The sequence below is a fragment of the Pristiophorus japonicus genome, chromosome 7, assembly GCF_044704955.1.
Source record: "Pristiophorus japonicus isolate sPriJap1 chromosome 7, sPriJap1.hap1, whole genome shotgun sequence".
In the NCBI taxonomy this organism is placed as follows: domain Eukaryota; kingdom Metazoa; phylum Chordata; class Chondrichthyes; family Pristiophoridae; genus Pristiophorus; species Pristiophorus japonicus.
The window spans coordinates 55,929,749-55,943,683 of NC_091983.1; the positions used below are offsets into that span (position 1 = coordinate 55,929,749).

Sequence of the window (13,935 nt, forward strand, 5' to 3'; positions counted from 1 at the left end):
GCTGTTGGGGGCACCGAGCGGCGGCTCCGCTCCTACGGGGCACATTCCCTTGCGGGGCGGAAAGGGGTTGGCGCGTGTCTTTCGGCCTGGGGGCAATTTCGGATGGGTCAGACCATCCACCTGCCCCTCTTAGAGGTGGTAATGGACCTTAAAGAGGGGGGCAACTTCGGCCCCAGTATGTTTTAAATTTCAACCAAGGGCGAGTTGCCGTCATTCACCACAAGTCTCCTGCTGGCTTCGTGCGATCTGTTGGAAGTTTTTTTTATTCCTTGCGCAATCTTTTCCTGAACCAGTTACATGGGATAAACTTGATCATTAAGTTCGGCGAGTTGATACCATTGCTGAGTCGAAATCCCATTACTGCGGCAGTACTGATTTATGTGCCAGAAAGTTCTGGCAAGGGAGCAGGAGAACCAGAGCCTGTCGGATTGCCGGCTGTTTTTTTTGGGGGGGGGGGTGGAGGGGAAGAGGAAGAGGAAGAGGAGAGTTTGGGTTTGTGAGTCACTCGCTGGAGACGGCAGGGTGTGGACTGGCTGAGATGGACTTGTTCCTGACCTGCTGGGGGCGCCCGGACCGCATGACGAACTAGTTTGTTTTATGTGGATGTCGGCAGATGTGTGTGAAGGAGACGATCCCGAACACGCGAGCAGCTGTACATTTTGGGAGATTTTTTGTCTCGAGTTCTCTTTAATTTCACTTCTTTAACTTTTAAACATTGAATTAAAATTGTGGCTTTTGCTAATTTCAAATTATATTTAAAAAAAAACATTTGTAATTAAAAATCCATGGATGAGCAGTAGTTTTTATGACGGTACTTAAAATTACTGTAACAAATAGGAAAGTGAACAGCAGGCGCAGCTTTACATAAATTGTTAAAGATCACACCAAGGATTGGCAGACTTTGCAGTGATATCTAAGTGATATTGTAGCACTTCCATTGACTATTGTATAGTATAATTTAGATGAGGAGGTGGGGGGTCTGTGATTACTGATCTATTTGAAAAGAGGTCCTTCAACCAAAAGAGTTTGAAAACCACTGTAGTATGTAAGCACCTAAAAGAAAAGGGGATTATTCACTATAGTTAGTTGCCCTCCATTCACCAAATCAAGATATCACTCATATCTAGTTTGTCTCCCATTTTTTCTCAGGTCTTTGCTGTTCAGGCATAATCTGACTGCTTTCGGGTTATCGTTTGTCAGTGTAATGCAAGGTTTTAAACTTATTCCATTTTGAGGATTTCAGTGGTGGTGCATTTCAAGTGAATAAGGAATATCACTGAATTGCCTCTGTTCTGTAAACTTTAATTGAAATAGAGTGCAAGAGAGGAGGAAAATAAATTGCACAAGGATACTTGGTGTTATGTTCTATATCCCAAGCCAAATGTAATGGGGCAAGTGTATATATTTCATGCATTTACTGACTATAAAAATTCATAATCCCCAGGGTATGGGGAAGTGTTCTGTTATGTAGCAAGTAAGGATTATTGGATGTTTGGTAAGTCATCTATCTGTCTTGATGAACCAAGATCTATATTTTTTTAATCCATTGTTCATTCTAATTCTCAACTGTGCTGGAGTATTTTTGGAGAGATGCATTTGATGCTTTAGATTACATGATCTCATTTCGACACGTAACTTTTTTGCCCTGCAATGAATTGTACAACTCTAATAATTTAGATGGGGAGCTTTCTTCGTACCAAAGAAATATTTTTGAAAAAATGCATATTTAATCAGTTTAATTTGCAGTTTCTGTACTTGCATCTGCTTATCATACTTTATTAACTTTAACTTTTTTTTCCCTAGCTCTTGGTATTATTGTCTCCATATTGTTTCCCTGTTGGTCATATTAGTATTGCCAATGAAGTCAAGACAAAAGGAAAATGAACAGAATCACTCGAAGCAGAAACGGCTAGAAGTGGAAAATGTGTTGACCATAAACAGTTATTCTGCTATGAATAACAACTTAAACCAGATACCAAGACCATCGTGAACACTAAGTGCATTTGAATGGGAAGTTGGGACTGCAAATAAATTCATTACCTTCTTTAATGACTGAGGGCATATGCAAAGGACTTGTGCAAAGTATTCTGAAGTGACAAAATACTTCAAATAAATCTTTTTTAAAATGCCGTACAGAAGCAAAAACTCATTTATATTTGACTAAAAAGATGAAGTAAAGTGGAGGAAGAATGAAAGTAACAAGTGATTAGCCACACTACACAGACCATAAAAAGTTAGCTGGTTAGAATTAATCTCTACTATGCACAGTACTCCAGTCCAGAGACTGCCAGTTTTCTTACCTTCTATTAAAATGTTGCCTTTGAGAGGTTATTATAACCGCACTTTTAGATAAGTCATGTCGTTGCGATGTATAAGGCCATATACAGCCAATCCAACTAAAATCTTTTGTACAAACCCACAACTGTATGTGGTCCCAGATATGATGAGACACTTTGTTCCATTAAACTATTTCAAGGTGAATAAGTCTTGGCTGACAATGACTCATCCCAAAGTGCTGCAGTTGATCTGTGAAAATTAGCATGACTTCAATGTAATGGAGACATCACACAACTTACTTTATACTTGTTTTTAAACTCAGAGAAATTTACAAGTTAACTTGATTGACCCTGTTTTTGGTTTCTTTAAATCAGTTGACTTTTTGCGTACTATACATCGGAAAAAAGTCACATTTGGTAACATTCATTCATTCCTTTTTTAAATAAGGATGCCTATTTCCCCTCTCTTTTTCTCCCCCATCCAAATTTTTGGGAGACAGTGTGCAAATTAAGCTTTCGGAGATTGCATTTATACTGCAAATGTAACAGTGATAGACATGTACCCTGGGCCTGGGTTGGCTCCAGAGCAAAGGGTGCAAGACTGTCTCTTTCAGGGATTTAGCCTCATTACTCACTACCAGCTAATTGTTATGATATAGTCTATTAAGTGATTTGGAAACTTTTTTTTTACTTTATTTTTATTCATTGGGTAGTCTGAACATATGTAGCTTGTAGCGGTTTAGAACCTGAAGGAATGTGGCATCATGTGATTTACACCATTAAGGACTTCCATTGAAATAGGTTGTAGGTAAATAAACTAGTTGGCAATATTATAAGCTGTGTTCATTGGCAACCCAGTAGGTCAAAGTTGACCACATAGCTTTCCTGATCAGATGGTATTGGTTGAAGTCCCACAGTTTTATGTCTATTGGTGTGTTGAATTGGATAGATAACTAGCAGAACAAAATGTTGATTCCATTTCAGGGTAACTCTTCCATTTGCTCTGTGTAATTACAGGAGTGGCATTGGCTCTTGAGGTGTGCAGTATATTTGGGGGAGTGAAAGATAGAAGTGAAATAATTTATTTTATAAGAAACTTGCAAAGGAGTACTTCACTCTGCACTAAGTTAGGCAAATTGAAAACATATCATAACTTGTACAGTGACATTGACAAGAATTTAATTGCCAAGATAGTTTATATTTGGAGTTTAAATTCATAGAAACTTGGAGGGTGTGATATTGTAATTGTGTGATTTGTTTGAGACTTTTTTTTCTCATTCTGCATTTATTATCCAAACCATAAATAGCACGTTTATAGGCATTTTAGAGGGTGCTTGCTTCGGAATCTGGAATTGAAGGGTTTGGATTCCAAAACTGGGGATGCTTTAGTATTTCATTGCCCAGGTTGATTGGGGAAGCTGCACTTTCTGCAGGGAGCCAGTCCTCTGCTCAATGTGTTAGCAACAGTCACTTTTCATTCATTTTAACTGATGTGGATTCAGATCAATGCTCTGCAATTATGTTGTGATGCCTTTTTTTCTTTGTAAAACCACTTTCTAGAAGAGTAACTTCCTGCTCCAAGACTGCTGAATTCCAACAACAACTATCTGTAAAAGTCTAGCTTATTTTAAATTATTTTAAAATTCTTAGTTTAAAAAAAATACAATTGAACATTGCAAAGTTTGCCATTATTATTAGACACTGTTTAACATAATGCATTAGCATTTGATTTTCACAGGTCTGAAATACCAATCCTGCAGTCACAGAAATGTACCCCTGTATCTGATTATTCTATAGTGCCAGTAGTTTGTGATCGGAGTCTTTTTTTTCATTTGGCTGCACATTGTTCTGTCCATGTGATCTGCTGCTCTTCATGATAATCTGTAGCTATCAAGAGCTTTTTATTTTTAAATGTATATTTTCCAAACAAAAGACCTGTGGAATTGGTTTCCATCCACTCTCTTTTCTCCCCCCCCCCCCCCCCCATAAAGAATTTTCTTGTGTGCAATATCTCTCCCTAGTTTTGTCTTTGGTAGATTTATAAAAAGCATGTTCCAACTGGAGATGTGTTTAGTGGGAATTTAAAAAAAAAATCTGTTTTGTTAGGGATACACGAATACATCGAAGTTACATGACAGAAACATGCCATTTGGCCCAACTAGTCCATATCGGCGTTTACTCTCTACTTGAGCAAATAGTTGTAATCGGGTTGACCTAGCCTATATTCATCCCTTCTTCACCCTTTACTACTTCCACCTATTCAGTCTAATCTTGAATGTTGACACAGTTTCTGCCTCGATCAGTAATGCTGGAAGTGATTTCCACAGCCCCTGAGCTCTTTTTTATAGATTCTCCTGCCCCAATTCCAAATCTTTTACATTTTATCTTGTATCTATGACCCTTTGTTGTGGACTCAACTACCGGAAATAGTCTGCTTCACTATCCTGTCCCATCCTTTAATAATTTTAAATATTTCTACCATATTGCCCCGTAATCTGCATTGTTCCAATGAGAAAATATGCAATTTTTCAAGTCTGCCTTTGTATTTGTATTTCCTCATACCAGGCAGCACCCTAATGAATCTGCATCATACCTCTCGAACGCCTCAATATCCTTCCTGTAGTGCAGAGTCCAATACTGCACACAGTAGTCTAACTGAGGTCTTAAGATTTTATACAAGCTCAACATTACCGTATTCCATTCATTTTTCGAAGCCTTAGTAGCCTGCAACGCTGTCTTTAATGTACTGTGAACCTGTGGCCCACACCCATCTGCTCTTCTACAGCACTGAATCTACTTCCATTTAAAGTGTAATTACCTGTACTGTTTTTCCCAAAATGCATCACCTCACACTTGGTGACATTGAATTCCATCTGCCACTTTTTAAACTTGCCTCTCTCCATTTTATCAATATTGGTCATTTGGTCTTCTAAAGAATTAACTATATTTCTTCTTTTGGTATAATTTACAAATTTTGACATTACTCCCTCTAGGCCTATATCAAATCATTGATATACACAGTGAACGGAAGTGGCCTAGAACTGAACCCTGAGGGATACTACTACCCACTTCCTATCACTCAAACTTCTGTCCTCTTGTTTTTTTCCTGTCTAAACAATTTTTAATCCTGTTTATTATCCTCTCCCTAACAAATATTCCTTGTGGAAACCACAACTGCTTGACCACATGCAGTTTTTAAACCTTGAATACTTTTTCCTTTTTGATTTTTGAAGAGGTTCTGTAATATATAACAAGGCTATCGGTCATTATGGCTTAACATGTTTGGAATGTTTTGTTTCTTAAATAACCTTGATTGTGAGAAATGAATTTTTTTTTTATGTGTCAAGACTTTTTTTTTAAAAGTAAAGAAAAATTATGCCGAGTTCTGATTTTATTTTTTGTAATCACTTCTTTAGTTTGGGTAATGTCCTGTATATTCTATTTGTAGCATATAATGGAGATACACCATCAAAACAAAATCCCATATCAAACAGTGATATGCCACAGTCAATTTATATAATTTTTTTGAATAGATGGTTCATGTTACAGACTCTTTGTTCCCCCGCCATCCCAGTTGGAGTTAGGTTTTGCATCAACTGCTGTTAAATAGAGCAGAGCATTTGTATTGGATGCAATGAATCCTTTATAGAATTGAGTGATATATGGATACATTGGGCAATAAACATTTTTATTGAATCCTTTCTGATTTTTTAATTTCTGGTGTCAAATGTTAAGCTTTTTTTAATAAAAAGAAACACTTGTACTTTTACTGGATCAACAAGAAAACAGAAGTACTTGAAATTGTTGCAAGGAATAAATGGAAAATTTTACTAGCATGAACATTGCTAAAATGTGAGCTCTTGATACTATGCAGATGTTCATAACTGAGAAAAAAATCTTTTCAGGTCAGTTTTTCTGAGCTAGTTCACTAAAATATGTGAAACATTATTAAGCACAGAATATTTATATGTTAAAGAAATGTCAGGCCCTAAATAGGATCACTTTAGCTATTTAAAAAAATAGTAAGTAGGATAAATTCTCTGCAATTTATCTGAAACAATATGGCAACAATTGCTTAAATGTAATCCATTCTTTCTTGTGTTGTATATTACAGTTTTGTTTAAATATATATTCTCATTCTGTTTTTAATCTGAAATCAAGAAACTTGAAAAAAATTGTTGAGCAACTTTACAATGAGCTTTTCCACAGCGGGCTGTCTAACATAGTAAATAACCAGTTTGAAGTTGGAGGTGTAGTAAGGCAAATTATGAAAAAGCCAAGAATTATGCTTTTCTACGAATCTGGACTAAAAGTAGTATACACTATTGCCCCTACTGTGTTATATCTGCATTCTTTGTACATTCAATGGCAGTTTTTGAGGGCTCAGCATAATCAAAGTTCTTTGTTTCATTCTTTTTAACTAGCCTTAGTTTCAACATTCTGGGCCTGGCAATTGATGCACAGATGATATGAATATTAAGACTAATGATAGAATTTTTATTCCATGTATATGTATCATTGCACACTGGTAATGATAAATTAGGTGCATCAAGTTTACAAGCTTTAAATATTTGTATTTAAACTTTGCATTATCTGGACAAAGTGTTGAAATGAATTTATAATTCATTCCAGTGCAATTCAGTTTAGGAAAATGCGGGAAAAAAAATTGAATCAATTCCTATTGACAACTCTTTTATTTAAAAAAAAAACACAACTCTGGATCTCTTGTAATTTGCTTTTGGATTTGACCACTACAAATGCCTTTGGACTGGTTTCATAAATGGTTTAAACAAGGAGGAAAAACCTTTTCAAATACTGACTTTGTAATCAATTTTATTTTTCTATTAATACCACATTAAACATGACTAATTACAGTTTATTGTTCCCAGTGAAAGAAATGTTCAGTGGCTGTGTGCTTTTCACACTCTTAAACGGAATATAATCACCAAATTATGCCTTTCCAATTTTCACAATGTTGTCTGTTTTTAATTTTTATAGGAAAATTATAGTACAATATTTTGGACTAATTTTTGTTTATTGAAATGTATAAAACATTTTGTACTTGTAATTTACAGGAAAAAAACTTAGTAAAGTGCTGCACTGATGTAATTTCAAAGATTCTTCACCTTTGTATAGTGTGGTAGTTATTTTTGATTGTTTTGATACATGATGCCAGCTGTTCAAGTGATTGTAACTTCATATAAAGTGGTGTTTCATTTGTGTGATTATCAACATTTGATTAAAATAATTGCTAAGAATTTTTGTGTCTCTTCAAAAAAAATAACTTAAAATTTGGGAGTTGGGTTTCATTCTGTTTAATGGATAGATGCAGAGATGGGTTCTAATTGGGGATGTTTCCTTGCCTCCAGAGTTGTGTAATTTGCAATATGAATTGACAGAATTTCCTAGTACCATTATGATGGATGTCATTGCCACTAATTTGGGGAGTGGGGTTTTATTTTTATGACTTGTGGCTAATTATGATTAAATTATAGGGTGTATAATAAGCACTTACTGCTCAGTGAATAATATCTTGCAGTATAAAATCCACTTTTGGAATTCATGCTATTAAATTACATTTAATGTAGTGAATTTGATGGAGTTAATATCACAGAAATGGAAAATTAGAAATGGACTAATGCACAGAATGGACCAACTTTAAGAGCAATAACACATTTCCAAAGACAGCAAATTCAGGTCATGTAATTGCAATGTCTTGTTGAGGAAATTGTTTTTGTGATTGGCGGGGGTGCACCATTTGAAAGAATTGTGTACAGTTTGCTGCCTCCAGCCCTGACTGACTGTAGGAACATTACAATCAGACCTGGTTCCAAATCACTTTTTGCTAGTGGGCAATACTTTTTAAAAAGGTAAGTGAATTAAAACTCCCCTCTCTTTCTCCCTCCTGCATCCCCACACACTAATATATTATATATTGCTGTTGGGAGAAGGGAACTTTCCCATGTTGGAGAATTAATAGTTTTACTTTATATTTTAAAGAGTAGTTTTCAATAAAATTAAATAAATATTATAAAAACAAGAGTAGGCCATATGGCTATTCAGGCCTGCTCTGCCATTCAATAAGATTATGGCTGATCTACAATCTCAATGCCACTTTTCTGCCAGATCTCCCATGTCCCTTGATTCCCCTTAAAGTACAAAAATCTATCTAGACCTTGAATATACTGAATGATTAAGCATCCACTGCCCTCTGGGGTAGAGAATTCCAAAGATTCATTACTCTCTGAGTGAAGAAATTCCTCCATCTCTGTCTTAAATGGCTGACCCCTTATCCTGAGACTATGCCCTCTAGTTCTAAACTCTGCAGCTAGGAGAAACAATCTCTCAACATCGACCCAGTCAGTCCCCCTCAGAATCTTTTGTTTCAAAGCGATCACCTCTCATTCTTCTTAACTCCAGTGAGTATAGGCCCAATCTACTCAATCTCTCCTCATCCCAGGAATCAATCTAGTGAACCTTCGTTGCAACCCCTCTAAGGCAAGTATATCCTTCCTCATATAAGGAGACTAAAACTGTGCACAGTACTCCAGGTGTGGTCTCACCAAAGCCCTGCACAATTGTAGCAAGACTTCTTTACTTTTGTACTCCAAGCCCCTTGCAATAAAGGCTAACATGTCATTTTCCTTCCTAATTGCTTCCTGTATGAAGACACCTAAATCTCTGAACATCAAAGTTTAATAGTTTCTCACCATTTTAAAAAAAAATACTGTTTTTCTATTTCTACTTGAATAATGTATTTTACTTATATATAATATAAGCTAGAGGAATTGCACCTCATCTTTTGTTTAGGCACTTTACAGCCTTCTGGACATAGAGTTTAAGAATGTTAGAGTGTAACCGCTCCCAATCATTAAAAACATAAGAAATAGGAACAGGAGTAGGCCATACGGCCCCTCGAGCCTGCTCCGCCATTCAATAAGATCATGGCTGATCTGATCATGGACTCAGCTCCACTTCCCCACCTGCTCCCCATAACCCCTGATCCCCTTATCGTTTAAGAAACTGTCTATTTCTGTCTTAAATTTATTCAATGTCCCAGCTTCCACAGCTCTCCAAGGCAGAAAATTCCACAGGTTTACAACCCTCAGAGAAGAAATTCCTCCACATCTCTGTTTTAAATGGGCGTCTCCTTATTCTAAGATCATGCCCTCTAGTTCTAGTCTTCCCTCATCAGTGGAAACTTCCTCTCTGCATCCACCTTGTCAAGCCCCCTCATAAACTTATACGTTTCGATAAGATCACCTGAACTCCAATGAGTAGAGGCCCAACCTACTCGACCTTTCCTCATAAGTCAACCCTCTCATCCCTGGAATCAACCTAGTGAACATTCTCTGAACTGCCTCCAAAGCAAGTATATCCTTTTGTAAATATGGAAACTAAAACTGCACGCAGTATTCCAAGTGTGGCCTCACCAATACCCAGTACAACTGTAGCAAGATTTCCCTGCTTTTATATTCCATCCCCTTTGCAATAAAGGCCAAGATACCATTGGCCTTCCTGATCACTTGCTGTACCAGCGTACTATCCTTGTGTTTCATGCACAAGTACCCCCAGGTCCCGCTGTACTGCGGCACTTTGCAAACTTACGCCATTTAAATAATAACTTGCTCTTTGATTTTTTTTTCTGCCAAAGTGCATGACCTCACATTTTCCAACATTATACTCCATCTGCCAAATTTTTGCCCATTCACCTAGCCTGTCTATGTCCTTTTGCAAATTTTGTGTATCCTCACACATTGCTTTTCCTCCCATCTTTTTGTATCGTCGGCAAACTTGGCTACGTTACACTCAGTCCCTTCTTCCAAGTCAATATAGATTGTAAATAGTTGGGGTCTCAGCACTGATCTCTGCGGCACCCGGCTAGTTACTGGTTGACGACCAGAGAATGAACCATTTATTTCCATTCTCTGTTCTCTATTAGTTAGCCAATCCTCTATCCATACTAATATATCACCCCGAACCCAGTGAACATTTATCTTGTGCAGTAAACTTTTATGTGGCACCTTGTCAAATGCCTTCTGGAAGTCCAAATACGCCACATCCACTGGTTCCCCTTTATCCACCCTGTTCGTTACATCCTCAAAGAATTCCAGCAAATTTGTCAAACATGACTTCCCCTTCATAAATCCATGCTGACTCTGCCGACTGAATTTTGCTTATCCAAATGTCCTGCTACTGCTTCTTTAATAATGGACTCCAACATTTTCCCAACCAGAGATATTAGGCTAACTGGTCTATAGTTTCCTGCTTTTTGTCTGCCTCCTTTTTTAAATAGGGGCGTTACATTTGCAGTTTTCCAATCTGCTGGGACCTCCCCAGAATCCAGGGAATTTTGGTAAATTACAACCAATGCATCCACAATCCCTGCCGCTACTTCTCAAGACCCTAGGATGTAAGCCATCAGGTCCAGGGGATTTATCTGCCTTTAGTCCCATTATCTTACTGAGTACGACTTCCTTAGTGATTGTGTTAAGTTCCCCACCCCTCTATAGCCCCTTGACTATCCACTGTTGGAATATTGTTAAGTGTCCTCTACCGTAAAGACTGATAGAAACTCTGAACAAATATTTTGTGCCATCTCCCTGTTCCCCATTACTAGTTCCCTGGTCTCGTCCTCTAAGGGACCAACATTTACTTTAGGCACTCTTTTCCTTTTTATATACCTATAGAAACTCTTGCTATCTGTTTTTAGATTTTGTGCTAGTTTACTTTCATAGTCTATCTTCCCTTTCCTAATCATTTTTTTAGTCGTTCTTTGTTGGCTTTTAAAAGCTTCTTAGTCTTCTGTCCTCCCAGTAGTTTTGGCCACTTTGCATGCCCTTGTTTTTAATTGGATACTGTCCTTTTATTTCTTTAGTTAGCCATGGATGGCTATCTTGCACCCTTTCCTCCACACTGGAATATATTTTTCTTGGGAGTAGTGAAATATCTCCTTAAATGTACACCATTGTTCATCAACCGTCCTTGGCTCCCTTCTCCATTCCCCCCTGAGCCTGTTTCTTTTTTTTTTCCTCTTCACTAATGGCAGCTGGTCATTATTCCGCCATTCACACCCTATCTTGACTAATGGCAACTCCTGGCATTAGCATTTCAATTCGGCCCATCATCCCTTTTGTGTTTCACATCTCTCCTGCCTTCCACCCTAACACAGACCTTCCATTTTCATTCTTCCCCTCCCCCTTTCAGTGCTTGTTGAGAAGCTCTGACGAAGAGTCGTGACCCAAAACGTTAACTCTGCTTTCTCTCCACAGATGCTGCCTGATCTGCTGAGATTTTGAGCATTTTCTGTTTTTATTCCAGATTCCAGCAACCATCATATTTTGCTTTTGTGTTGTAATGTATTTTACTTTCTAAATGAAAGAATGCAATGCTGTGTTCATTATAAGTTCCATAATGCTGTACAAAAAGCATCAAATAAAATGTCAAAGATCAATTTTTTGGGGGAGCGAACATGTCCCAGATCCCTGGATAATAAATCTTCTGTCTTTAGCACTTGCATTTGCCTTCAGGCTTTTATGTACAAATGTTTCCCTACCCTCCTCCACCCCGGTCCCTATTACACAACATCAGAAGGTATTCCACATAGGCATGAGGAAAATGGACATAAACTAAACTGGAGAGATCTGGAGGGTTGGCTGAGAGCTTGGTAGAAAAGATGGGTTTTGACAAGGTTTCAAAGGTACAGAGAAACTCTGAAGAAATTGTAGAGGCCAGGACTTTGGTAGATGAAGGTCTGCTACAAAGAACATAAGGAATAGGAGGTGGAGTAGGTCATGGCCCCTCGAGCCTCATCCGCCATTCAATAAGATCATGGCTGATCATTGACCTCAACCTCACTTTCCTGCCCAATCTCCATATCCTTCGATTCCCCCAGACTCCAAAAATCTATCTCAGCCTTGAATATATTCAGAGATTCAGCATCCATTGCCCTCTGGGGCAGATAATTCCAAAGAGTCGCAACCCTCAGTGAAGAAATTCCTCATCTCTGTCTTAAATGGCCTACCCCTTGCTTGCTGTACCTGCATGCTAGCTTTCTGTCTTTCTTGTACAAGGACACCCAAATCTCTCTGAACACCAACATTTAAAAGTTTCTCACCATTTAAAAAATAATCTCTTTATTTTTCCTACTAAAGTAACCACATTTCCCTACATTATACTCCATCTGCCACCTTAATTCCCCCTCACTTAGTCTATCTATATCCCTTTGAGACTGTGCCCCCTAGTTCTAGACACTCCAGCCAGGGAAGCAACCTCTCAGCATCTATCCTTTCAATCCCCTTCAGAGTCTTGTCTGTTTCCATGAGATCACCTCTCATTCTTCTAAACTCCAGAGACTATAGGCCCCATTCTACACAATTTATCATCGTAAGACAGCCTTCTCATCCCAGGAATTAATCTAGTGAACCTCTGTTGTACTACCTCCAAGGCAAGTTAGGAGAGCAAAACTGCACAATACTCCTGGTGTAGTCTCACCAAGGCCTTGTACAACTGTAGCAAGAATTACTTACTCTTATACTCCAACCCCCTTGCAATAAAGGACAACATGCCATTTGCCATCCTTATTGCTTGCTGTACCTGCATGCTAGCTTTCTGTCTTTCTTGCACAAGGACACCCAAATCTCTCTAAACACCAACATTTAAAAGTTTCTCACCATTTAAAAAATAATTTTTATTCTTCCTACTAAAGTAACCACATTTCCCAACAATATACTCCATCTGCCACCTTAATTCCCACTGTTAGTCTATCTATATGCCTTTGCAGACGCTTTGTGTTTGCCACACAAAGGGTGGGGCAAGTGGCACAATAGACCAGAGTCAGGTAAATGGAATGTTTTGGAGGATTGGGTGGGAGAGAAGGAGGAGATTACAGAGATGGGTTGATGTGAGGGATTGAAAGATAAGGATAGGTCGACGAGACTGTGGTGATGGTCATTAGTGCAGTCTGTATACAGCACGTTTTGGACAACTCGGAGGGTGAAGGCACGAGTGCAACGAGGGAACGATTTGAGTAGCTGAGTCTGGAGCTGACAAATGTATGTGTAATTGCACAAAAGTGTGCAGTGTAGCGATAGCAGAAACAAAGATTTTTTGTGATGGAGAGAATATAAGTTCTGAAACTCGGTTCAGTGTTGAACAGAACACCAAAGTTACAAATGCTCTAGTTAGTGGTTGAAGGGGGAGCGGGATTGAATTGGGAGGCAAGATAGCATAGTTTGTGGTGGGGGTGGGGGGGGGGGGCGGCAAAGACGGTGGCTTCAGACCTTTTCAATGGAGGAAGTTGTGTGACCCAAGATTGAATGTCAGGGAAGCAGTATGCCAACATCTAGAGATGGTTGAGTGAGGTGGTGGAGAGGTACAGCTGGCTGTCATTGACATACATGTGGAAACTGACTCTGGCTCTAGATCATGTCACTGATTGATAGACAGCTTGAGGATCAGTAAGACGAGGGGGCCATGCATAAGTCCTTGGGAGACTCAAAGTTGATTATATGGAGGAGGAAAGAGAAGCCATAGCTGTGCTAGCTACTTTTTGGATAAGTAGAAATGGGACCATGAAATGATGGAGGAAAACCAATAGAGAGCGATGACTTGATCAACTATGTGGAATGCTGAGAAATGGATTGAGGGGGATAAATCA

At 38.4% G+C, this 13,935-nt stretch overlaps 1 protein-coding gene across 4 annotated transcripts in view; it reads left to right on the forward strand.

Moving 5' to 3' along the window:
* Window positions 1-7,370, forward strand: part of LOC139267123 (lysophospholipid acyltransferase 2-like) — a 205,027-nt gene extending 197,657 nt beyond the window's left edge. For all 4 annotated transcript variants that reach the window (XM_070884953.1, XM_070884954.1, XM_070884956.1 and 1 more), the window contains one exon: window positions 1,804-7,370. In XM_070884953.1, coding sequence (XP_070741054.1) covers window positions 1,804-1,990 — 187 coding nt within the window. In that variant the 3' untranslated portion in view covers window positions 1,991-7,370. The remainder of the gene's footprint in view (window positions 1-1,803) is intronic.
* The last annotated feature ends 6,565 nt before the right edge of the window (window positions 7,371-13,935 follow it).